The sequence below is a fragment of the Giraffa tippelskirchi genome, chromosome 12 (assembly GCF_054371585.1).
Source record: "Giraffa tippelskirchi isolate mGirTip1 chromosome 12, T2T-mGirTip1v1.2.pri, whole genome shotgun sequence".
Taxonomy (NCBI): domain Eukaryota; kingdom Metazoa; phylum Chordata; class Mammalia; order Artiodactyla; family Giraffidae; genus Giraffa; species Giraffa tippelskirchi.
In genome coordinates, this window is record NC_137286.1 from 62,962,813 (window position 1) to 62,986,980 (window position 24,168).

General features: G+C 46.6%; 2 protein-coding genes and 1 non-coding gene across 17 annotated transcripts in view; 1 reads left to right on the top strand and 2 right to left on the bottom strand.

Annotated features, from left to right (window-relative positions):
• ATP10A (ATPase phospholipid transporting 10A (putative)) overlaps nucleotides 1-24,168 on the top strand; it is a 172,399-nt gene that overhangs the window by 10,051 nt on the left and 138,180 nt on the right. The gene's annotated exons all lie outside the window — the stretch shown is intronic.
• Nucleotides 10,849-10,957, bottom strand: LOC145530643 (U6 spliceosomal RNA). The gene has a single exon (XR_014071959.1). It is a non-coding gene; the product is annotated as a U6 spliceosomal RNA (small nuclear RNA).
• Nucleotides 20,274-20,994, bottom strand: LOC145530542 (large ribosomal subunit protein eL14-like). Its single transcript, XM_081552055.1, has one exon. It carries the CDS (start codon nucleotides 20,962-20,964, stop codon nucleotides 20,338-20,340), a length of 627 nt encoding a protein of 208 aa, XP_081408181.1. The 5' UTR covers nucleotides 20,965-20,994; the 3' UTR covers nucleotides 20,274-20,337.

A 24,168-nucleotide genomic window follows, 5' to 3' on the forward strand; every position in this document is an offset into this window, starting at 1 on the left:
TTTCCCATGTTTGGGAAGTTTTCAGCTATTATCTCTTCAAATATTTTCTCAGGTCCTTTTTCTCTCTCTTCTCCTTCTGGGACCCCATTAATGTGAGTGTTGTGCTTTTAATGTTGTCCAGAGGCCTCTTAGGATCTTTTCATTTCTTTTCATTCTTTTTTCTATGTTCTGTTCTATGGCAGTGATTTCTACCATTCCGTCCTCCAGGTCATTTATCCATTCTTCTGCCTTAGTAAAATCTGTTATGGATTCCTTTACTGTATTGCTCATCTCCATTTGTTCGTTCTTTCATTCTTCTAGGTCTTCGGTAAACATTTCTTACATCTTCTCCATTCTTTTTCTGAGATCCTGGATCATTTTCACTATCATTATTCCGAATTATTTTTCTGGAAGATTTCCTGGCTCCACTTTATTAGTTGTTTTTCTGGAGTTTTATCTTGTTTCTTCATTTGGAACATAATCCTGTGCCTTTTCACTTTGTTTAACTTTCTCTGATTGTGGCTTTTGTTCTGGAGTCTGTGGGATTGGAGTTCTTTCTTCTTCTGTCTACAAGCTCAGTCTTAAACCACTCTTCTCCATCCAAAGAGGACTTGTTATTTTTTTTCCAGTTTATTGAGATATAATTGAAACACAGCACTGTGTAAGTTTAAAGTGTACAGCATAATAATTTGATTCACATATATTGTGAAATAATTACCATAATAAGTTTGGTTAGTGTCTGTCATCTCAGTTCAGTTCATTTCAATTGCTCAGCTGTGTCTGACTCCTTGCGACCCCATCCATCATCTCATATAGATACAATAAAAAAAAGGCAAAAAAAAAAAAAAGTTTTTTTTTTGCTGTGTTGAGAACTCTTAGAATTTGCTCTCTGAGCAACTTTCAAATATGCCTTACAGCAGTGTTAACTGTAGTCATCATGTTAGCACTAGATTCCCAGTACTTATTTTTCTTATAACTGGAAACTTTTGATCATTTTAATCCATTTCCCCTACCCACACCTCTGGTAACCACTAATCTGATCTCTTTTACTATGAGATTTTTTTTTAGATTACACATGTGAGTTCATATAGTGTTTGTATTTCTCTGTCTGACATTTCATTTAGCATACTACCCTCATGGTCCATTTTTGTTACTGCAAATGGCAGGATTTCATATTTTTATGACTGAGTAGTATTCCATTGTGTATATGTACCACTTCTTCTTTGTCCATTCATTGGTCAGTGGACATAGGTTGTTTCCATATTTTGGCTATTGTAAATAATGCTGCTGTGAACATTTGTCGTTCTTGTTCAGTTGCTCAGTCATGTCCTACTCTTTGCAACTTCATGACCTGCAGCACCCCAGGTTTCATTGTCCTTCACCATCTCCCAGAGTTTGGTCAAACTCATATCCATTGAGTTGGTGATGCCGTCCAACCATCCCTCCTCCTCTGTCATCCCCTTCCTCTCCTGCCTTCAGTCTTCCTAAGCATCATGGTCTTTTCCAATGAGTCAGCTTCACTTTAAGCATCAGTCCTTCCAATGAATATTTAGGGTTGATTTCCTTTAGGATTGACTGATTTGGTCTGCTTGTAGTCCAAGGGACTCACGAGAGTCTTCTACAGCACCACAGTTCAAAAGCATCAAGGTAGGGGTATGAGCATAAGGGTGCAGAAGTTTCTTTGACATAGTGTTTTCATTTCCTTTGTTAATATTCCCCGAAGTGCAATTGTTAGCTCGTGTGGTAGTTCTATCTTTAATTTTTTGAGGAACCTCCATACTGTTTTGCACAGTGGCTGCACCAATTTACACTCCTACCACATTGTACAAAGCTTCCGTTTTGTCTTCATCCTCACCATTTGTTATCATTCTTTGTCTCTTTTGGTAATAGCCATTCTAAAAGGTGTGAGTTGATAATCTCATAGTGGTTTTGATTTGCATTTCTCTGATGATTAGTGATGTCAAGCAACTTTTCATGGATCTATCACTACTTGTGTATCTTTGAGAAAATGTCTATTCAGGTATTTTTTCTCCATTTTAAAATTTGATTAGTGCTCTTATTATTTTTAATACAATTCTTTGATAGCTTTCAGTATGGATGTGAGACCTGGACTATAAAGAAAGCTGAGCACTGAAGAATTGATGCTTTTGAACTGTGGTGTTGCAGAAGACTCTTGAGAGTCCATTGGACTGCAAGGAGATCCAACCAGTCCATCCTAAAGGAGATCAGTCCTGAATATTCATTGGAAGCACTGATGCTGAAGCTGAAACTCCAATACTTTGGCCACCTGATGTGAAGAACTGACTCATTTGAAAAGACCCTGATGCTGGGAAAGATTGAAGGTGGGAGGAGAAGGGGACGACAGAGGGTGAGATGGCTGGATGGTATCACTGACTCAATGGACATGAGTTTGAGTGAACTCCAGGAGTTGGTGATAGACAGGGAGGCCTGGCGTGCTGCAGTCCATGGGGTCACAAAGAAAGAGTTGGACATGGCTGAGTGACTGAACTGAACTGAGTGGCTTTAGATGCCCAGTATGTCTGTTGTGTTTAGTTGTGCTGTGGTCTGGCTGAATCCTCGTCTGATGGTCCTTCATCTTGGTGATTATCTCTTTCGCAGTCTTCATCCTTTCTGGAAGGAGTCAGGGTCTCATCTGTGGGACGTGTTTGCAGGTTTTCCAGTGTCACAGTGACTGCCAGTCTTCCTAGTACATGGAGTTCCTGGGCCAGGGTGGTGAATGCTATGACTAAGGCCCTTGCATCTGGATCATCCAACACCATTAAGAACCACCTTGTCCCCAAGACCAGCCAAGCCCTCATTGAAAAGCACTTTTGGAAGACATTTTTAAAAATAATTTTATTTATTTATTTTATTTCTGGCTCTGCTGGGTCTTCATTGCTTTCATGGCCTTTCTCCAGCTGTGGAGAGCCAGGGCTACTTGTTAGTTGTAGTGTGTGGGCTTCTTACTGCAGTGGCTTCTCTTTGGTGCAGGGCGCAGGCTGTAAGACATGTGGGCTTCAGCAGTTGTGGCTCCTGGGCTTTAGAGCACAGGCTCGGTAGTTGTGGTGCGTGGGCTTATTAGTTGCTCTGTGGTTGTAAGATCTTCCTGGATCAAGGATTGAACCTGTGTCTCCTGCATTGGCAGGTGGATTCTTTAACCACTGACTACCAGGGAAGCCCTGGGGGATGTTTTAAAGACAAAACCTATTCACATTTCCGGATTCCTTGACTTGGGAAGATTCGGGGGACCTGTGTGTCTGCCAGAGTCCCTCCCTTCACAGTGGGGTGGTCCAGCTTCTTGCTGAATTTCCGTCAGGAGGGAGTCCAGAGTCCTGATTTGCACAAGACTTACCTTGCTATATTTAGTGCACTGATACTTTACAGGAAAATGGAGAAGCTATTTTAGTCTTTGGTTTCTTAGAATACACTTAGCTTGGCTTTCCATGTTTACTTATTTTGGATTTTCCCAGGGCAGAGTTAGTATGCATTGCCCTCCAATATACCCTCTGGTTATTCTTCCACTGGGTTGGAGTACTTTGCCTAGTGAACTATTTCCATTAGGTGGTAATGAATTCCTTTGCCCATTTAAATTCAATCAGAGGCAACTGAAGCACCCTTAATGAGGTGATTCCCTTGCTAGCAGTAAAATGCTGGGCAGGTGCATCTCTCTGTGGCCCAGTCTCCTGCTTTAAACAAGAGGGCGGACAGTGGCTGCTGGTCTGCAGTGAGGAGTAAGTGAGATCCTGCATGAAAGGGCAGAGCCAAGGCCGGACGGGTGGGCCAGGATTTGACAAGGTTAGCTGCAGCTCAGTATTACAGTTGGGGCTTCCCTGGTGGCCTGCAATGCAGGAGACCCTGGTTCAATTCCTGGGTCAGGAAGATCCGCTGGAGAAGGGATACGCTACTCACTCCAGGATTCTTGGGCTTCCCTGGTGGCTCAGCTGGTAAGGAATCCGCCTGCAGTGCAGGAGACCTGGGCTCTATCCCTGGGTTGGGAAGATCCCCAAGAGAAGGGAAAGGCTACCCACTCCAATACTCTGGCCTGGAGAAGTCCATGGATTGTATAGTCCATGGGGTCGCTAAGAGCTGGACAGGACTGAGCGACTTTCTCTTTCAGTATTACAGTTGTTACAACTGCTACTGATCGTCATTGTTGCTAAGATCTTTTCATCAAAATTTTCTTTTTTTTTAATTGAAGTATAGTTTATTTACCGTGTTGTATTCAGTTTTATATATATATATAATTTTTCTTTGTAAAAATTTTCTTAGTGTTATTTTACATTGAAGTAGATAGACTTTTAGCCAAAACAAACACCTTTGTCACCTTTGTAGTTTTATATTTGGTAAATGGACTGATTTTTGAAAGCATTTTCAAATACTGAAAGTAGCTTGCGGACTCCTACTGCTAACTTCGTGGACTCCTGGTAATTTGGGGATGCTCCTGGTGGCTGAGGTATCTTCTTAGAAATGCACTTCACTGGAGAAGCCCTATAAGGACATGGTGACGTTAACACATTATTTGTTTAGATTAATAATTCAAAGGCAGTGTATAGTCCATTGGATATAGTAACAAACCCTTTTTAAAAATTTAAAAAATATCAAATGAATTAAATTCATTGACCTATTTGATGATGTGTTTGAATTTCTCATTTTTGCTTATCAACCCTTCATTAAAAAAAAAAAACCCAGCAACATGTACAGTAGGTCCTTGGTTTTCAAAAGGAGAACAAGTCTTGAGCAGCCAGTGTGGCTTTCTCAAGTGACACGCTTGCAGGAAGAAGAGGGCTTTATGGCCCTTTCTGATACCGCAGAGCTTAGCAGAACAGGAACGTCCAGTTAGCTCAGGGTCTGCCTTGCTTTTTCTTCTGCATCAGGTTTCCCTGTTTCAGAAACTGACTTTCCTAGAAAGGCCCCAGGGTGTTCTAAGACAGGCAGGTGGGCTGGGTCTTCCAAGTCTGTCCCTTCCAAAGCCCTCTGGGTCCCTGAGCACCCCACGCCCCCGCCTCCCTGCCTGTGCTGCTTCTTTGCCTTAGCAGTGCTTTTCTGATGGAAAGTGAGTGAAGTGAAGAAGCTCAGTCATGTCCGACTCTTTGCGACCCCATGGACACCGGGCTTCTCCGTCTATGGGATCATCCAGGCAAGAGTACTGGAGTGGGCTGCCACTTCTGTCCCTAAAGGACTCCAGTACATGAGAGCTTGATGAGATGGGAGGAAGCTCCAGCTGTCAGCAGGCACTTTCGAGTCCTTTTCTGTCCGGCCCTGTGTTTTTGTGTGGTCCTCTGACAGCTCAAGAAAAGCAAGTTCAGGAGAGTTTAGTTTGGGTTCCAAGTTCTCTCCTTTGTCCGATGTGACCGTGGGACTCTTGGTGGCGTCTGCCCGATGGGTCAGCTGCAGATGGGGACGGGGCATGGCGCACGCCCATGGGTCCCTCCTGAGCTGCCCAGCCTTCCTGTCCTGCCAGCCTCCTTCAGGTGGTGCCCAGCGGCAGGGTCTCGTCTGGACAGTGAGCTTGCAGAGGAGGGTGTCCCGGGTGTGTGCAGAGGGTGCGGCCCCTTCCGAGTCCTGCTGTTCCTCCAGCGCCGCGCAGACACACAGACGGGCCTCGCCCCTCACGCTCGGCCAAGTGGGAAGTCATTTTCATTTCAGTCACAGAATCCATCCACTTTCTCTGGCCTGGTTGTCTTCAGGCCGAGTGGCTCAGGAAACCTGTTACTCAGAAAGCTCAGCATGAATCTGAGGCAAAAAGGCAAAGCAGGGAGAGAGTGAGCTGTCGAGAGGGAGGCAGTGTCCTTTTGGGATGCTCTCAGCTTTTGTCTTTCTGAACAAACCAGCCACCTGTAAACGTGTCCGAGCGGTTTGTTCTCTCTTCATTTGACAACCTCAGCATACACCTGGCATGTGTTCACTTTCTGAAAGAGTACTTGTATTAAATGGCACGATAGTTCAGCAGGTATGTCTTGCTTCTCATGACTAATTGGTGACTACCTGGGCCCTCACCTCTCCTACTGCAGTTATCATTCTTTTATTTTCTGTCTATGTTTTGCTGTGATAGATTTTAGTCAGATTAGATGCGTGGGACCATTCCCTGGCATAGTAACATTTTCCACTTACGGTGTTTTTTTTCTTAGAAGGAAACATGGTTGCTCTAAGTGGGGTGTACAGTTTGGCTCACCCCGTGCGGTCTGCTTGCCATGCCACCATCTCTGCAGGCTGCCCTGCAGCCGCGTTCTCGGCCCCTTCACCCCAGCCCAGCCCCGGGTGGCCCCAGCCCCAGGCCCTGCGGCCGGACTGTCCTCTGCGTCTGTGGACACTCCCCGGGGCCGCCCTGCTTCTGGCCTGACTCTTCCCTCTGTCTCATCGGCTCCTCTGTGCCTTCATGGGCGCTCCTGCGCACTGCTGTGGGCGGGCCGGGGGGGCCCCGCATCTGTCGTTCTCGGGTCTGATCACAGCCACTGCGAGCGGTGACGTCCCTCCTTCTTCAGGCCTGTGTTACCCTTGTCTTTTTATTGTCTGCGTTCAGAAGCCTTGATGTGGGGCCTTGCTCCCTGTGAGGGGGGTGGCGCCTCCGGGACCAGCCAGTTCCTAGAGAGAGCCAGAGACTGGCCTGTGAGTGTCTTTCATAGGCAAAGTAATCAATCCAGAGCCCACACCTCACACGCCCTTTTTAGGAATAACTTGATTTATTTGACCGGCTCTTAGCTGTGGCCCACAGGGTCTCGGTTGCCTCGTCTGCGATCTTTCCTGGCGGGGCACCGACTCTGGTCACGGCATGCAGCTTTAGCTGCTCCACGGCGTTTAGGATCTTAGTTCCCTGACTCGGCATCAAACCCACATCCCTTGCATTTCAAGGTGGATTCTTAGCTGCTGGGCCACCAAGGAGTCCCTCTGCACACCCTGTCATCAGGCTGCCTTGCTCAGATGGCTGGGGGCCTATGTCCCAGAGCTGGTGATGTTATTCCCGAGCCTGGTTACCCTGCCTGGCTCTGCCCTCCCCACGGAAACCACAGTGAAGGCTCTTGCCCGTGTTGCCCCTCACTCCTCTGCCTGTTGACTTCCCTGGTGCTTTTCCCACGGCTCCTCCTCTTGGGAACTGTGAGAAATACTCTTTTTTCACTGGCAGCATCTTCTGGTCTGCTGGCCTCCACACATGAATAGCAGTGACCCTGCACTAAAGCCTGTCTCCCTGCAGCCACTCTCTCTGGCCCCCTTTAACTTCCTGGTCGTGTGCGCTTGACTTTGCCTCCTGAAGTATTTACTCCTGCTTTGACTTCGCCTCCTAAAGTACTTTCTCCTGCTTTGACTTCGCCTCCTAAAGTACTTTCTCCTGCTTTGACTTCGCCTCCTAAAGTACTTACTCCTGCTTTGACTTCGCCTCCTGGAGTACTTACTCCTGCTTTGACTTCGCCTCCTGGAGTACTTACTCCTGCTTTGACTTCGCCTCCTGGAGTACTTTCTCCTGCTTTGACTTCGCCTCCTGGAGTACTTACTCCTGCTTTGACTTGGCCTCCTGGAGTACTTACTCCTGCTTTGACTTCGCCTCCTGGAGTACTTACTCCTGCTTTGACTTGGCCTCCTGGAGTACTTACTCCTGCTTTGACTTCGCCTCCTGGAGTACTTACTCCTGCTTTGACTTGGCCTCCTGGAGTACTTACTCCTGCTTTGACTTCGCCTCCTGGAGTACTTACTCCTGCTTTGACTTCGCCTCCTGGAGTACTTACTCCTGCTTTGACTTCGCCTCCTGGAGTACTTACTCCTGCTTTGACTTGGCCTCCTGGAGTACTTACTCCTGCTTTGACTTCGCCTCCTGGAGTACTTACTCCTGCTTTGACTTCGCCTCCTAAAGTACTTACTCCTGCTTGGCCTCCCCCGCTCCTGTGGTCTCACCTTTGGGAACCTCTTGGTGAAGCCCCACACCACCTGCGCCCGGCATGCTGAGTGCAGCGCTGGCCCCTGTGCGGAGGCCCAGGCCCCTGCCCATGCTTGTACCCCCCACTCCAGCTTCTCCCCACCCCCAGCCCTTTTCTCCAGGGCCTGGGGGTCACTCCCCTCTGCTGCTCGTCGCCCGTGCAGCAGGAGCTGCTCCCCTGTGCCCGGGCACCCGTGCCCTGCCTCCCTCCACGTGCCCTGCCTCCCTCCACGTGCTCTGTCCTGCTCTCGGGGCAGCTTGGCAGCAGCTAGGCCTCACCGTGCTTGCAGTGCCGCAGTGATGGGGCCTCAGCAGCTCTGATCTGACGAGTGGACTAATCCTCAGGATACCCGAATATCGACCTGTTGGTAGAATAACAGCCCCCTAGAGATGCCTACATCCTGATCCCCAGAACCTAGGCTACATGGTGCAAGAGAATGAAGGTGGATTGCAGATGTAACTAAGGTTGCTAATCAGCTGACCTTAGGATGGGGAGATTCTTTCCGATTATTAGGGTGAGCCCTTAGTCTCATCACCAGCCCTTAAAGGTACTGTAGAAGGAGAGCGCAGGGAGATGCGGTGTTTGAAGGACCCAACTTGCTGCTGTTCGCTTTGACGGTGGAGGGAGGAGCCCCCGCCTGAGGATGTAGGTGGCCTCGGGGGCTGGAAACGCAAAGGCACTGTGCCTGCCTCGCCCTCCCGCTGGAGCACAGCCCTCCCAAGACTTTGGTTTGGTCCCAGTGAGACCCAGGTCAGACTCCTGACCTCCAGAACTGTAAGATAACACTTTTGTGTTGATTCAGGCCACTGAGTCCTGTGGTTTGTTACAGCCACCACAGGAAATCAATACATTCCTTTGGATGGGAGGATCTGGCAAATACCAAGTTCTTGAACCACAGCCTTTTGTGTGTTGCTATTGATTTATCTAGTTTCAGGTAAAAACATCTGTAGCCATTTGAATCACTGAGAATATCTGAGAATTCCACGTTTGCTGAGTGAGGTATGAAGACCTGGTAGAAGGGAAAATATGTGTTTACTTATTTATTTTTTCAGTTGAAATATTTAGTGATAAGACTTTACACATGTCTCTAGTACTGTATACTTTTCAGAGTTTTTATGAATTTGTGTGGGAAGTTGCCAGCCAGCCCTGGCAGTGCAGTACTGATAAATTCTTCAATGACTTTCTCAGGAAATGGTAGCCCAGAGGGGGAGGTCTCGGCTCAGAGGGGTACAGCTGAGGGGTGGGACAGATGGCTCTGGGCTCTGGATCCCAGGTGATGCTCCCAAGGGCCCCTGACCGTGTGCTGGCTGCGTGCTACCCTGTGTGAGTATCCAGGGCCACAGGATACCTACCCTGTGTGAGTATCCTGTGTAGGGTATGGATCAGGCTTCAGCTCTTTAATTATTTCAGGTTTTTGAGAAAGTGTCTGAAACCAGAGAGTTACCCTGACACATGCCAGGACCCAGAGTTTACCAAGGGTTATTGACCAGGAGCACGTATGCTTTTTTAGAAAAGTTTTAAATGTGGTAATGAACATTGTTTTTAGTGTAGCTGGTTCGTTTGAGCAGTAATCTCCAAACTTTTTTGATCTCACACCCTCGTAAGTAGCAAGCACTTGTCTGTCTGTACTGGAGGTAGACTTAGTAATGTATAAATCATAGGCAATGCAATGCATGAATATATAAATGAATGGATATGTAATAGTAAGGTAAATAGCAATTAACATAAAAACTGTGATGTTTCTCTGCCCCCAGTGAGGGTGTGCTTTTGTGTATGAGCACTGCCCTGGAGCTTCCTCAGGCGGCCTTCTGTCTCTCTTAGTTCCCTTGAGACCATCACATGTGTTCAGATGCACAGTCCCGTTCATTCTTGGGATTTCTCACACGTATCGAGGGCCATTTAGGGAGCTTTGAAGAGCCTCAGGCCCCACAGAAGGACAGTCCATCCCCGTGTGCTGTGGGGTCTGTCTGGGGGTTGTGGCCCACGAGGTGCCGGGTGTCTGGCCGCGTCCACTTCCCGGGGCGCTGGCAGCTTGCAGGTGGCACTGGGCCGTCTGAGCCGTGCTGCTCGGGTACCAGCCCCTGCCCTCCAATGTTCTCTTCTCTGCACTTTCCCTTTAAAAAGTGCCCTTATTGTGATGAAATACATGAGCATTTATCGTTTTAACCATTTTTAAGTGTACAGTTCAGTGGCGTTGATTACATTCAGGTTGCTGTACAACCATCGTTACTACCTGCAGAATTTTTCCGCCTTCCCAGACTGAAATTATCCTCATTAAACAATAACTCATTCCCGCCTCCTGCAGCCCTTGTAGCCCACCAGTCTGCTTTCTGTCTCTGACCTCACATGAATGAAATCATGCAGCGTTTGTCCTTTTGTGTCTGCCTTATTTCACTTTAGAATAATGTCTTCAAGATTCATCCATCTCGTAGCACGTATCAGAACACCCTTCCTTTCTGAGGCTGAATGATATTGAGGGGCATATGTGTAGACCCTATGGTGTTCATTCCTTCAGCTGGTGATTGACGTTGGGTTGCTTCTACCTTTAGGTTTTTTTGAGTAATGCTGCTGTAAACATGGCTGTATAAGGATGTGCTTGAGCATCTCATGCTTGACTTTCATGGGGCCATTTTGCATGGATTTCATTTGGATGCCCTGGTTTCCCGGGGCTGTTTTCATGTATCCAGGATGGTGCAGTCAAGGTAGAACTGCAGGACTTTTTCCCATCGTGAGCTTTTGTGTGTTCCCGTGAACCAAGGAGACTGCTTCAGTCCCTTCCCTTCAGGTGGTGCTCCCACAGCCGGGTCTCCAGGAGGCTGGCCCACGCGTCCGTCATCCCACCCGTCTGCCCACAGCGCAGCCACAGGCTTGGGGGCTGCTGTCAGCTTGTCCTGCGTCCACTGTGCTCTCTTGGTCTGTCGCCTGGATATCATCATGCCCTTTATCTTTTTTTTTTTAATTAGGAAAAGTGGAATGCTTCACAGACTTCCATGCCATCCTTGTGCAGGGGCTGTGCTGATCTTCTCTGCGTTACCCCAGCTTTAGTGTATGTGGTGCCGAGGTGAGAGCCCGCCTTTTATCTTTGAGCTCGAGACCTCTCTCTGCTGCAGAGGCCACTCTGCCTGCTGCCCGGCCAGCTGGGGGCTCAGCGCGGCGCGGGTCACTGTGGCCGCGCCGCGGGAAGGGCCTGCTGACTCCACAGGCTCGGGTGGGCCTAGCCACCTTTGTCACTGTCTCACTCCTCTTCTCTGCTGGTGTTCAGTCTCCCTGCTGGTTCACAGTGATTCCCTGAGATCAGAAACCGGAGTGGCTTCCAGCTCCTGAGCATCACTGGCCGAGGCCTTGCTAGGTGAGATCCACTCCATCACATGGGGGTGCCCCCGTCTCCCTGCATTGGGGGCTGTCCCTGGGTCACTTTTACCCCTTTGAAGGGGCCCTTGTTCTGGACTGTGTCCCTTTTGGTCAGATCAGAGGCTTGTGGTGACTGGTGATTGGAGGAAGGTGGGGAGAGCCCAGTGGACCTGGAATCTTGCTGAAGACAGGGAGGGGCTGAGGTCATCCTGTGTCCCCGAGGCCGTCACACCATCCCTGCGCACACGGTCCCGCCTGTCCTGTGTCTCGTTTTACAGATGGGGCTGAGCCCGTCCCCAGAGGAGGAGGCGCGGGTCCACGGAGCTGGTGGCTTTGCTGCAGGAGCAGGGCCCGCATGCCTGCCCTGTCCTCACGCGTCGCCCTGTGGGGCGGTCAGGCCTGGACAGGGACCCCCTCCCGCAGTAAGAGTTCGGCGAGTGGGGGGCGTGGTGAGCAGACAGGTGGGCTGTGCCGTCATCCCCACTGTGTGATTGTGAAGCCCCTCTGAAAGAGGCTGCTTTTCAACCTTCTTTTATTAATAAGCAACTTCTCACTTTACCTAACTCTTCAAAGTTTTTAGAAACATTAGTGTTTTTTTTTAAAAGAGAACAGCTTATTTTCCTTTTTGATTACCTAAGAAATTAATATATCCCTTTGAAAATAGGACATCATAAAAACAAATATATTAGGGATGTGGATGGGTAGAAAAATATCTCCTAAGCTTCATTACCCTGATCAGGATCCCCAGTTTAGACCCTAAAAGTTCCTTTGATTTGCATCATAATTTAACTTGAAGTTGGAGTTTATTAATCCTCCTCTTTGCAGAGGGTCCAGCTGGCTAGAGGTGGGATGTACAGAGAAACTGAGGTTTTTTTAATCTCAAGGTCATTTTCACTGAGTGGAAAATTTGAAAATTTGAAAGCATTCAAATTGTAATGTTGACATGTGACCAATGGGAAATAATATACATGCTATCCGTGTGCACGGCAGGCGTTTTTAATCCCTGTATGCTCTCTGCCATTTGTTTCTCACATTTTAGTTCCTTCGTTTCATTTGAGCAACAGTAAAGTCAGGTGTCATCCCACTTGATTTGTCTTGAACACGTTTCGAATGTGGTGGGCTCTGTCATAGTTTGACAGAGGGGGTTATATTGTTGTTCTAGACAAATACTTCAAAACCATGCTTTAAGGCCCAAGGAAGGAGGAGATAAGTGAAAAGGAGACTCCAGCCCTTTCTGATAGTGTCCCTTGAGTGCTTGTGAATTTAGAGTTTCTGGTATCAACTAGAAAGGGCATCCAGAAATCGCTTCTGGAATTAGTGGGCCTGTGGTAGGAGCTGTGGCCTTGACGTGGCTGACTCCGAGAGCTCAGACCTTGAGTATCATGTGGGGAGCCCGGCAGCTGACTTTGTTTGGGGGGTGAGTTCTTCTTGAACATCTTCGAAGGCCCTTTTCTACTCTGGAGGCCCGCATGAAATCTGAGTAGGGGGTCTGTGGCGTCAGGGCTTAGGGAAGCATGTTGGAAGAAGCTGTCTTCATTCACAGCTGCCTAAAAGAGCTGATGTGCACGCACATGTGTGTGTGCACACATGCACGCTTGCGTGTATTTGTTGTCATAGGGGATGCAGATGTCACACATATCCCTCCCCCCCGCCCCCGGCATAGAAAGGAGCATCCCTTTTCTGCACCGCCTCTGGGCACTGAGTTGGGAACATCAGTCAACGTAGCAGGAAAGTTCAGTCAGCTTCTTAGAGAAGGTATTCCCTTCCCTGCCATTTAATCGCATTTCTCTCTGCTCACTTGGAAGAGTTTCCTTCTGTCTCCAGTTTTCTGTTCTGAAATAGACGTCTGTAAAGGCGTGGCCCATGGACTCCTCTGCACATGCTGATGTGGGTGTGGGTGGTGAGGAATGACTCGGACGCCTGGGCCACACTCAGGGCTGAGGTGGGTAGGCTGGGCCTTCTGCCCCTCGGGTTCATACCTGCTATCTGGCGTGAGTGTGGAGTGGGGTGTGTGAACAAGAGTTTGCACAGTTTTATTTTGTACCTCCACTCCAACTTTAAACTGGCACCTCCTGCAGCTGTTTAGACACTGGATTTTGCAATTCTGGATGGTAGAGGAAGGCAATTTTAAGAGTTAAATAAAAATACTTGATAATAGAGTTAGACTTTAGCTGTAAAAGAGACCTTATAAAATCAGCGATGATGTTTGTGTCCGAGGCCTTAAAAGCTATTGACATTAATTATATATATAGATTATGTAAATTCTGTTCATTATGATATAAAAATGATGTATTTCTTATAGAAATATCCCCAAAATACAACTAAATTGATGTTTTAGTTTCTTACTGTTCATTAATTATGGTTAAAAAAAAATTGAAAAACAGAGACTTCCGATTCCAGAACAAGATGGTGTAGATTCACTTTTCCTAACTCATCACCTGCAACCGAATCCTGGAAGTAAATCAACAGACAACAGTCAAAGAACACTAGAAGCTGAAAGAAGAAGGCAGACTGGTTGGCTACCTAAGAACTTGAAGAATGTGAATTGTCAGTGAATTCTCCAGGACTCCCTTTCATCGCCCATGTATGTTTGGCCTGGGCATGGAGAGTCCTGTAACCAGAACTGCCAACAACTATAGACAAAATGAAAAAGGCTCTGTTTGCCCAAAGATAAGCCCAGTGGAGACCTAGGTGAGCCCCATGCCACACAAGGCACACCAAGGCGCTGAAGGTGCCTACAGGAGCAGTGTTGGCACAGCTCGGGATGCCCTGTTCTTCACCTGGTCGTATAAGGAGAGCCAGGCCACTCACCCACACCAGTGGGAAACAGCCCAGTGAGGTGCCTTCCGCTCCCTTATCCCACATAGTGAAATACTGATGCCTCACCTCCAAGGAATGAGGACAAGAATGTCTGCTTCATCACTCTTACTTGATACAGTACTAGAAGTTCTTGACACTGCAATAAGATTCAAGAAGCAAAATGCATACAGGTTGGAAAGAAATAAGAAAACTTACTTTACAGAAAATGTAATTACCTATGTAGAAAATACTAAGGAATATACTACCAAGTGGGATGAGGTCAGTCCTCATCCCAATTCCCAAGAAGGGTAATACTAAAGAATGTGCTAACCATCGGACAGTTGTACTCATCTCCCAAGCTAGTAAGGTTATGCTTAAAATCTTGCATGCTAGGATTCATCATTATGCAAACCAAGAAATTCCAGATGACCAAGCTGGATTTAGAAAAGGAAGAGGAACTAGAGATCAAATTGCCAGTGTTCGCTGGATCATAAAGAAATCTAGGGAATTCCAGAAAAACATCTACCTCTGTTTCACTGACTATGCCAAAGCATTTGACTGTGTAATAATAAACTGTGGAAAGCTCTTAAAGAGATGGGAATACCAGACCATCTTACCTGTCTCCTGAGAAACATGTATGTGGGTCAAGAAGCAACAATTAGAACCCTGATGGAACATAGAACAAGTGATTGGTTCAGGATTGAGAAAGGAGTACCACAGGGCTGACTGCCGTCACCTGTTTGTTTAATCTGTATGCTGAGCACATCATGAGAAATGCCAGGCTGCATAAGTCACAAGCTGGAATCAATATAGGCAGGAAAACCATCAACAACCTCAGATATGGGAATGATACCACTCTAATGGCAGAGAAGAAGAACTAAAGAGCCTCTTGATGAGGGTGAAGGAGGAGAGTGAAAGAGCCAGCTTAAAACTAAATATTACAAAAAACAACTAAGATTATGGCATCCGGCTCCATTACTTCATGGCAAATAGAAGGGGAAAAGGTGGAAGTAGTGACAGATTTCCTCTTTTTGGACTCTAAAATCACTGCGGATGGTGACTGCAGCCATGAAATCAGAAGATATTTGCTTCTTGACAGGAAAGCTATGACAAACCTAGACAGTATGCTGAAAAGCAGAGGCATTACTCTATTGACAAAGGTCTGTACAGTTAAGGTTATGGCCTTCCCAGTGTCACGATTGGATGTGAGAGCTGGACCATAAAGGCGGGGCACCGAAGAATTGATGCCTTTGAATGATGGTGATGGAGAAGACTCCGGAGAGTCCCTTGGACTGCAAGGAGATCAAACCAGTCAATCTTAAGAGAAATCAACCCTGAATACTCAATGGAAGGACTGATGCTGAAACTCCAGCATTTTGGTCATCTGATGTGAATAGCTGACTCATTGGAAAAGTCTCTCATGCTGGGAAAGATTGAGGGCAGAAGGAGAAGAGGGCGTCAGAGGCTGAGATGGCTGGATGGCATCACCGATGCAATGGACTTGAACTTGGGCAAACTCTGGGAGATGGTGAGGGACAGGAAGACCTGGCGTGCTGCAATCCATGGGGTTGCAAAGAGTCGGTTGTGACTGGGCGACTGAACAACAACAACAATACTACCAAAACCAAATCAAACCAAACCCAACAAACAACAAAACTGTGTCTTAGAACTACTAAATGAGCTCATTAAGATTGCAGCATATAAGATAAACATATACAAATCAGTTATATTTCTGCATACTGACCGTGAACAAATCATAAGCACAATACCATTTATAATTTCTCCAAAGAAAAAGAAATTCTTTGATATAAATTTAACAAAGCTCATACAAGATCTGTATGCTAAAAATTGCAAAGTGCTAATGAAAGAAATGAAAAGAGATCTGGGTAAATGTGGAGACATACCATGCTCATGGACTGAAGGAAGCACCATAATAGAGATATCAGTTATACCTACATTCATCTTTAGATTTAACACAATCCCTATCAAAACCTCAGTGAAGTTTTTGTGGACATGAGCAAGCTTATTCTGATATTTACATAGAAAAACCAGGTTGTAGAATAGCCAGGACAGTTTTGAAAAAGAATAAAATGGGAAGAATCACTCTTCCCAATATCACTGTTTGCTGTAGAGCCGTGGAATTCAAGGTAGTTTGGTATCAGCAAAGTGATAGTCACCAAAGGAACTAGAGATCTCAGAAATAAACTCACACAAATATGTGCAGTTGATTTTTGACAAAGAACCAAAAGTAATTCAATGGAGGAAGTACAGCCTTTTAAGAAATTGTGCAGGAACAATTCAATAGCCATAGGTTAAAAAAAAAAAAAACAGAAAGAAAGGAAAAAACTCTAAACCTTACACCTCAGGCAAAAATTTACTCTAAAACAATCATAGATTTAAATGTGAAACTGTAAAACTTCTAGAACAAAATATCAAAAAATTTTTTTCAGTACCTAGGACTAGGCACAGAATTCTTGGACTTGATACCAGGAGCATCGTCCATAAAAGGAGAAGCTGATAAATTGGACCTCATCAAAATTAAAAACGTTTGCTGTAAGAAAGACCCTGTTATGAAAAAGAGAAGACAGATTAGAGACTGGGAGAAAATGTTTGCAAAGCACATACTCAACAAAGCGCTTGTGTTCAGAATACATAAAGAACTCCAAAAGTTGAACGTTAAAAAATCTGGTTTGAAAGTGGGCAGAACATGAGATATTTCACTGGAGAAGATATGTAGACAGCAGTAATGCCCATGGAGCAGATACCCACATGGAAAATGTTCAGCATTCTTAGATAATAGAGAAATGCACATTCAGACCACCAGGAGATATTACTGCACATCTACCAGGATGGCAGAAACAAAAATGGTGATAACACCGAATGTTGCCATGGATGTAGAGAAACTGGATCTCTCAAATATTGCCGGTGGGATTGTAAAATACACACACTTTGGGAAATTGTCCTTAAAACCATAAATAGAATTTCTTTATGATCCCACCTATACTCTTGGGCACTTACCCCAGAGAAATGAGAGCTTATTTTCACACTGAAACCTGTACACAAGTGTACATAACAGCTTTATTCATAATAGCCCAAACTGGAAATAACCCAGATGTTTAGTGAGTGAATATTTAAACTGTGGCCCATCCACACCTTGCAATGCTACTCAGCAATAAAAAGGAATGAACTATTCATACGTAACTACTTGAAAGGGCCTCAAGAACATTTTACGGAGTGCAAAAAGCTGATTTCAGAAGGAAACATGCTGCACGATCCCATGTATGCACCATTTGTGAAATAACGTAATTATGGAACAGATTAGATGTTGTCAGGGGTTAGGAATGGGGAGGGTGTATGTGACTACAAAGAGGTAGCTTGAGGGGGTCTGGTGTCTTGATGTGTTTGTGAGAGGTTACAATTGGAAAATCACACAGAAGTACTCATACACCCACCAGAGCACTTAAAAGTGGTGAAACCTGCATAAGCTCTGTGGGCTATACCCTTGTCAGTTTCCTCGTTCCGGTGTTGTATTCTGGTTATGCAGGAACGCAGGCTGTTAACCCGGGGAGGCTGGCTGAACGGGGCACGGGCTCTCCCTCTACATTTCTTTGCAAATTCTTGTGACTCTATTACTAATATTATTTTAAGATAAAAATGTTTGAAAATGATTATTTTGTTATTAAGTACTATCATTATTAAATACGGAAAGGAGACACAGAAATTCAGTATTCCTAGCATGTGGGCTGTGGGCCAAGAGGCTGCCGGGTCCCTCGGGTTGCTCAGGGGACGTGCTGCTTCCTCCCGGCGGTGTCAGGCAGCGCGCATCCCAGCGGAGACGGAGCGCTGGGGGATCAGCTTCTCTGACAGGTGTGCGTACAACTGTGTACCACTTGGGAATAACTAATAAATTTGGGCTTCCCTGGTAGCTCAGCTGGTAAAGAATCCTCCTGCAGTGCAGGAGACTCTGGTTCGATTCCTGGGTCAGGAAGATCCGCTGGAGAAGGATAAGCTACCCACTCCACTATTCTTAGGCTTCCCTGGTGGTGCAGCTGGTAAAGAATCTGCCCGCAATGCAGGAGACCTGGGTTCGATCCCTGGGTTGGGAAGATCCCCTGGAGAAAGGAAAGGCTGCCCACTCCAGGATTCTGTCCTGGAGAAGTCCATGGACTGTATAATCATGGGGTCGCAAAGAGTCGGACATGACTGAGCGACTTGCACTTTCATTTTTTAGGGACAAAGAGTCTTGTGTGTATTCCAGACCTGACTTTGAGGTGACTTAGTTCTCTGGTTAGAAGAAAAATATAAAACACTCAGGGATATTAGCTTCAATTAATGCCTGGAAATGACTCCTAGAATTTTATCTCAGTGCCCACTTATCTTACTGTTATGAGTAATTCGGACAATGCCGTTGGAAGGGATGCAGTAATGCACACACCCTGGAGTTGTTATTAACCCTGTCTCAGTCCTGGGGTGTCCCCGCCATTTGCCTTAGAGAGCATGATTGTGACGGGATGCTGAGGGACAGCCAGTATCTTCTAGAAAGAATGGGTCTTGGATAAAAACGTATCGTTTGTCACAGTTGACACCTAAGTAAATATGCATTTTTAACATATGTACTGCAGAGGAATACTTCACTGCTTGGGATGTTCCTAAAATTAACAAGCTTTCAGCCAGAGACATTCACTCCCAGGAGTCAAGACATACTGAACATGGGCTGGTGTTGCGCAGTCCTGTGGAAAGGGGAGAAAGTTCTCAGTAGGAAATGCCTCCCAAAGCATCTTGATTGCTAACTGTAAAGAAAGGTTACTTCTAGAGCATCTTGGAGGCCTGCCCACCATTTCCCTGTTTGCTCAGGGGAAGTAGGTTTTAAGAAGTGCTGCACGCAATATCATTAATTAAGAGTATTAACTCTCAAAGGGACGCTTCCCTGAAGAGGCCGCAAGGGACACCATTGCAGAGGCATTTAAAGGTGCAGAAAATTGAAACTTGATCTGTGTTTTAGTAACAACCCCTGTTGTTGGATTAATAAGATTATCTGGAGGGGGAGGGAGGGATTGTGAATTTGGGATTAGCAGATGCAAACCATTGTATATTAAATGGATAAATAACCTCTCTATATTAAATGGATAAATAGCAAGCTCCTACTGTATAGCAGTTGTTGTTCTGTTGCCCAGTCGTGTCTGACTCTTTGTGACCCCATGGACTGCAGCACACCAGGTCTCTCTCTCCCTCACCATCTCCTGACATTTGCCCAAGTTCATGTTCATTGCATCAGTGATGCCATCCCGCCATCTCATCCTCTCATGCCCTCTTCTCCTTCTGCCCTCAATCTTTCCCAGCATCACGGTCTTTTCCAGTGAGTCACTTCTTCACATCAGGTGGGCAGAATATTGGAGCTTCAGCTTCAGCATCAGTCCTTCCAGTGAATATTCAGAGTTGATTTCCTTTAGGATTGACTGGTTTGATCTCCTTGCCATCCAAGGGACTCTGAACAGTCTTCTCCAGCAACACAGTTCAAAAGCATCAATTCTTTAGCACTCAGCTTTCTTTATAGTCCAACTCTCACATCCATACATGACTACTGATAAAACCATAGCTTCGAGTTTGTTGGCAAAGTGATGTCTCTGCTTTTTAATATGCTGTCTAGGTTTGTCATAGCTTTTCTTCCAAGTAGCAAGCATCTTTTAATTTCATGGTTGCAGTCACCATCCACAGTGATTTTGGAGCCCAAGAAAATAAAGTCTGTCACTGTTTCCATTTTTTCCCCCATCTATTTGCCGTGAAGTGATGGGACCAGATGCCATGATCTTCGTTTTTTGAATGTTGAGTTTTAAGCCAGCTTTTTCACTCTCCTCTTTCACTTTCACCAAGAGGCTTTTTAGTTCCTCTTTGCTTTCTGCCATAAGGGTGGTGTCATCTGAGGTTATTGATATTTCTCCTGTCAATCTTGGTTGACAATATACAGCCTTGACATACTTCTTTCCCAACTTTGGATCAGTCTGCTGTTCTGTGTCTGGTTCTAACTGTTGCTTCTTGACCTGCATACAGGTTTCTCAGGAGGCAGGTAAGGTGGTCTGGTTTTCCAATCTCTTTAGGAATTTTCCACAGTCTGTTGTGACCCACACAGTCAAAGGCTTTAGCATAATCAATGAAGCAGAAATAGATGTTTTCCTGGAATTCCCTTGCATTTTCTGTGATCCAGTGGATGTTGGCAATTTGATCTCTGGTTCCTCTGCCTTTTCTTTTTTTTTTTTTTTCTCAAAAAGAACCTTTATTCTGATTTGAATAGCTTCTTATGCACTCATGCTTTCTTGCCAGATGCCTTTGGAGCAGGTGCTTTCTGACCCTTCTGAGTTTTAGGAGGAGGTGCTGCCTTCTGGCCTGAAGCTTTCTGGGCAGGAACCTTCTGGGCTGGAGCCTTCTTACCCCCAGCGGTGATCTTTTTTGCTGGAACCTTGGCAGCGGCAGCAGCTGCTGCAGCTGCCCCCTTAGCAGCAAGGGCTTTCTTGGGAGAAGCTTTCAGGAGAGCTGCCTTTTGAAGTTTCTTAACTTCTATCTTGATTAGTCTGTTCCTCATTTTCCTTGCCTTCATGACTTTGTAACGATCAAAATCTGTCATCTTGGCTTTCTTTTCTCTGGCTTCAATCTTCTTGGCCCACCTTGTGGCTGCCCACTTTGCATTGATATCTGCCTTCTCCCAGGCTTTCCGGACATACTTCTGGCGGGCACTGTGTGGGAACTTGAGGATGAAGTCAGTGAGCTGCATACATTTGAAAGGCATAGCTTGTCTCCTTACTTGAGTGCAAGGTCCATCCACCAAAGCCCTGTTTTGATCAATAACATCTACAATCGCTACCAGCTTCCCGGCATGAGGCCCAAAGGAGACGTAGGCCACCCGGCCAACCTCTACGAAGCGCCTGAACACCATGTTGGCGGCGTTCGGCGAGAAGGAAGAAGGCGCCTCTGCCTTTTCTAAATCCAGCTTGTACATCTGGAAGTTCTCAGTTCATGAACTGTTGAAGCCTAGCTTGAAGGATTTGAGCATGACCTTGCTGGCTTGTGAAATGAGTGCAATTGTGTGGTAGTTTGAACATTCTTTGGCGTTGCCCTTCTTTGGGGCTGGAATGAAAACTGACCTTTTCCAGTCCTGTGGCCACTGCTGGGTTTTCGAAATTTGCTGACGTATTGAATGTGGCACTTAAACAGCGTTGTCATTTAGGATTTGAAATAGCTCAGCTGGAATTCCATCACCTCCACTAGCTTTGTTTGTAGTGATGCTTCCTAAGGCCCACTTGACTTCACATTCCAGGAAGTCTGGCTCTAGATGAGTGATCACACCATCGTGGTTGTCCAGGTCATTAATACCTTTTTTGTATAGTTCTTCTGTGTATTTATGCTACTTCTTAATATGTTCTGCTTCTGTTAGGTCCATACCATTTCTGTCCTTTATTGCATCTTAGTACTTTTACATATTTTCTTACACTCAGTAAATTTTACTTAAGGGTAACTGAATGACAAAATAATTCTTCTCTATAACCACCATTTCTCTGAAAGTTGAAGGCCATTTCCTATCTAAGGAGATTTATTGAAGTTAAAAAACTCAGTATGTTTGAGTTTTTAATATGATGAGTCTTACTTCCATATACATTAAGTGAGTGAAGTGCATTAATTCATTCAAATTACCTCTCTCAATTCTGTGCGGGGTGGTGAGCCCTCCTGAGGAGACTGTTCAGTCACTGGCGAGATGCTTTTTCTGAGTGTATTTGCTTCCCTAGGTGAGTTTCTCCCCTTCTCCACTCCCCTTTTAGAGCCCTGGTTTGCAACCATCGCAAGTGCTGGCTCTCCTGTAAGGATCATCAGTGGAAAGCAAGCTTGCAGCCCACTGGTTTATTCTTCTGAGGACAGACTAGAGTGAAGTCTACTAAGGAAGGCAGTGGCAACTGAAAGGTACTTTCTCTGGGAGGCAGCTGGATCCGTAGTGTTTGTACTCAGAGACATAAGCAGATGCAGTTTTAGCTTGGCTGAATCGGCAGCATAATGACAGAGTCTGGCATGGTGCGTCACAGAACCCCTGGCACAACTTCGGCCACAGCCATGGCTGGAGCCCCCAGGGCGGTGGTTTCGGAGTGTGGTCCCTGGGCCAGCAGCATCGACATCGCCTTGGAACTTGTTAGAGGTTCCCATCCATCCTGATGCCCTGTCCTCCACCAGCTGCACCAGGCTCGCCATCTGTGTGTTTGCTGCTGCCGCCTGCTGGGTTGCAGCGTGGGCATCGGAACCCTGGTGCCCTCAGCTGTCTCCTTCCTTCTGACCTCCACAGCGCCCAAGGGCAGTGTGCCTGCCAGGCTCTTCCTTCCCAGAGCGTCATCACCGAGTTCAGCGCTCCCGGCCCATCTTCCTCCTGCCCGGCTCCCCTTTTAACCAGCTCTGCCCTGGGTTTCTCCATTCAGTTTGCCCGAAGCCTGCCCCCCTGTCCTCAGCTGTTTCCTAGAAGTCCGCCCCTCTCCCCCCTACTGACTGGGAGCCGACAGGTGATTTCCACCCAGCTCCCTGTGAAGATGCATAGTTCCTAGGTCTTAGAGCTTAAAGAGCATTACAGTTTATACCTTTCCTTTTTGTTCCTCAAGTCAGCGTCGTTATCTGCACATACAAAGCTGCTTTCCAGGTGTCTGTGGACATGAAGGCGAAACATTACCCTTTGTCTTTAAGTGGCTTACAGCCAAGCCAGAGGAACAGGTGCTCACAGAGATGGCTTTGTTAGGTGTGTGGTCCTTTGCAAGTGACTCTGCCCTCAGTCTCCTCCTCTGAGTGTCAGGGATTATGATGGTACCTGTTTCCTAGGGTTGCTATGGAGACCAGCTCCTGTGAGCCAATACTTCCAGTGTAGGTAAGACAGTTCCTGGCACACGGTCAGCACTGATGAAATTACGTGGTTGTCTGAGAGGACGGGAGAATGATCAGCCCTGGCTGCGCTGCCTGAGAAGACTTCTGGGAAGAAGTGGGGTTTGCACGGGGCCTTGAGGTTGTCTGTGTTTGAATGGATAGGTTCGAGCTTAATAAAATGTGTCTGAACTTGGTTCAGACTTGGGTTAGTGATGTCTACAGCGGTTCAGCCCACACCACAGATGTTAAACGCTGCTTTTTTAATGTTGGCACTGCCACCTCTGTGGTCAGGGTGTGTTTCTTTTGCCATCACGCTTATGGGGTTGCTGGTTCAGACAACCCTCTGGAAGGAAGTTAGAAAGGGAATAGAATTATCAGGGGGTGCAGAAAGAGAGGCAGAAGTGAAGGGACGCAGTGGGAAAGGTGGGGCCAGATAAGGAGTTTCGGGGAAGAAGTTGAGAAGAGACTGGGAGGGAGGGCAGGAGGGATGGACTTGAACCCAGGACTCTGAATCGTGTTCACACCTTAGAGGCTGCATGGACTCCCGCAGCCCAGGAAGCAGGTGCTGGTGACTGAGAACCCGTGTCCCTGCCTGACGTGTAGGGGCCACCATGGGGGCTTGCTGCCCCCGTGGGGATCAAGGAGGCCATGGAGCAGGGGCCTCTTTTTATTTATTTATTTTTTAAATTTTGACTCCGAAGTGAAAAGAAATGTAGCAGTACTCTACTGGCAAATGACTCTTCAGAAAATAAAATTGGGGATGTCACAGGAAAGTCAGCCTGAACTGGCCTTTAGCCGGCCCCCGTGGCCAATGTAAGACTAGAATTCTGTTCCCTAGAGACACGACTGTCCCATCAGTGAGGTCTTAGAGGAGCACAGCCGTCATGCCCATGTGCTCTCTGCTCTTTTGATTTCCTCTCTCTAGGCGGACTAGTGGGTGCCCGTTTCTGTTTTACTTCCTGCTTTACATGTAGTGTATGAAAGAGTGACTCTGATGCAAAGGAAATGTGCTTGGAAGAACCCTGGAACCCATATGAAGTAGTTCCCATGATCATGAAACAAGAAATGGAATCTGCCCGTCGGCAACCTGGGATGTGAAGATGCCAGTGTGGGATCCCCCTGCAGGACCCGGGTGTCCCCTCTCTCTGACATCTGTGCCTGCGGAGACAGGGGCTCTGTCCGCACGGGAAGTGTGCGCGGCTCCGTACCGTGGCTGCGGAGTCCGGACACAAACCAGGTGGCTTAAAAC

Excerpts from the sequence above, each read along its gene's own strand:
- LOC145530542 (XM_081552055.1), bottom strand. The coding sequence starts at position 20,964 with ATGGTGTTCAGGCGCTTCGTAGAGGTTGGCCGGGTGGCCTACGTCTCC.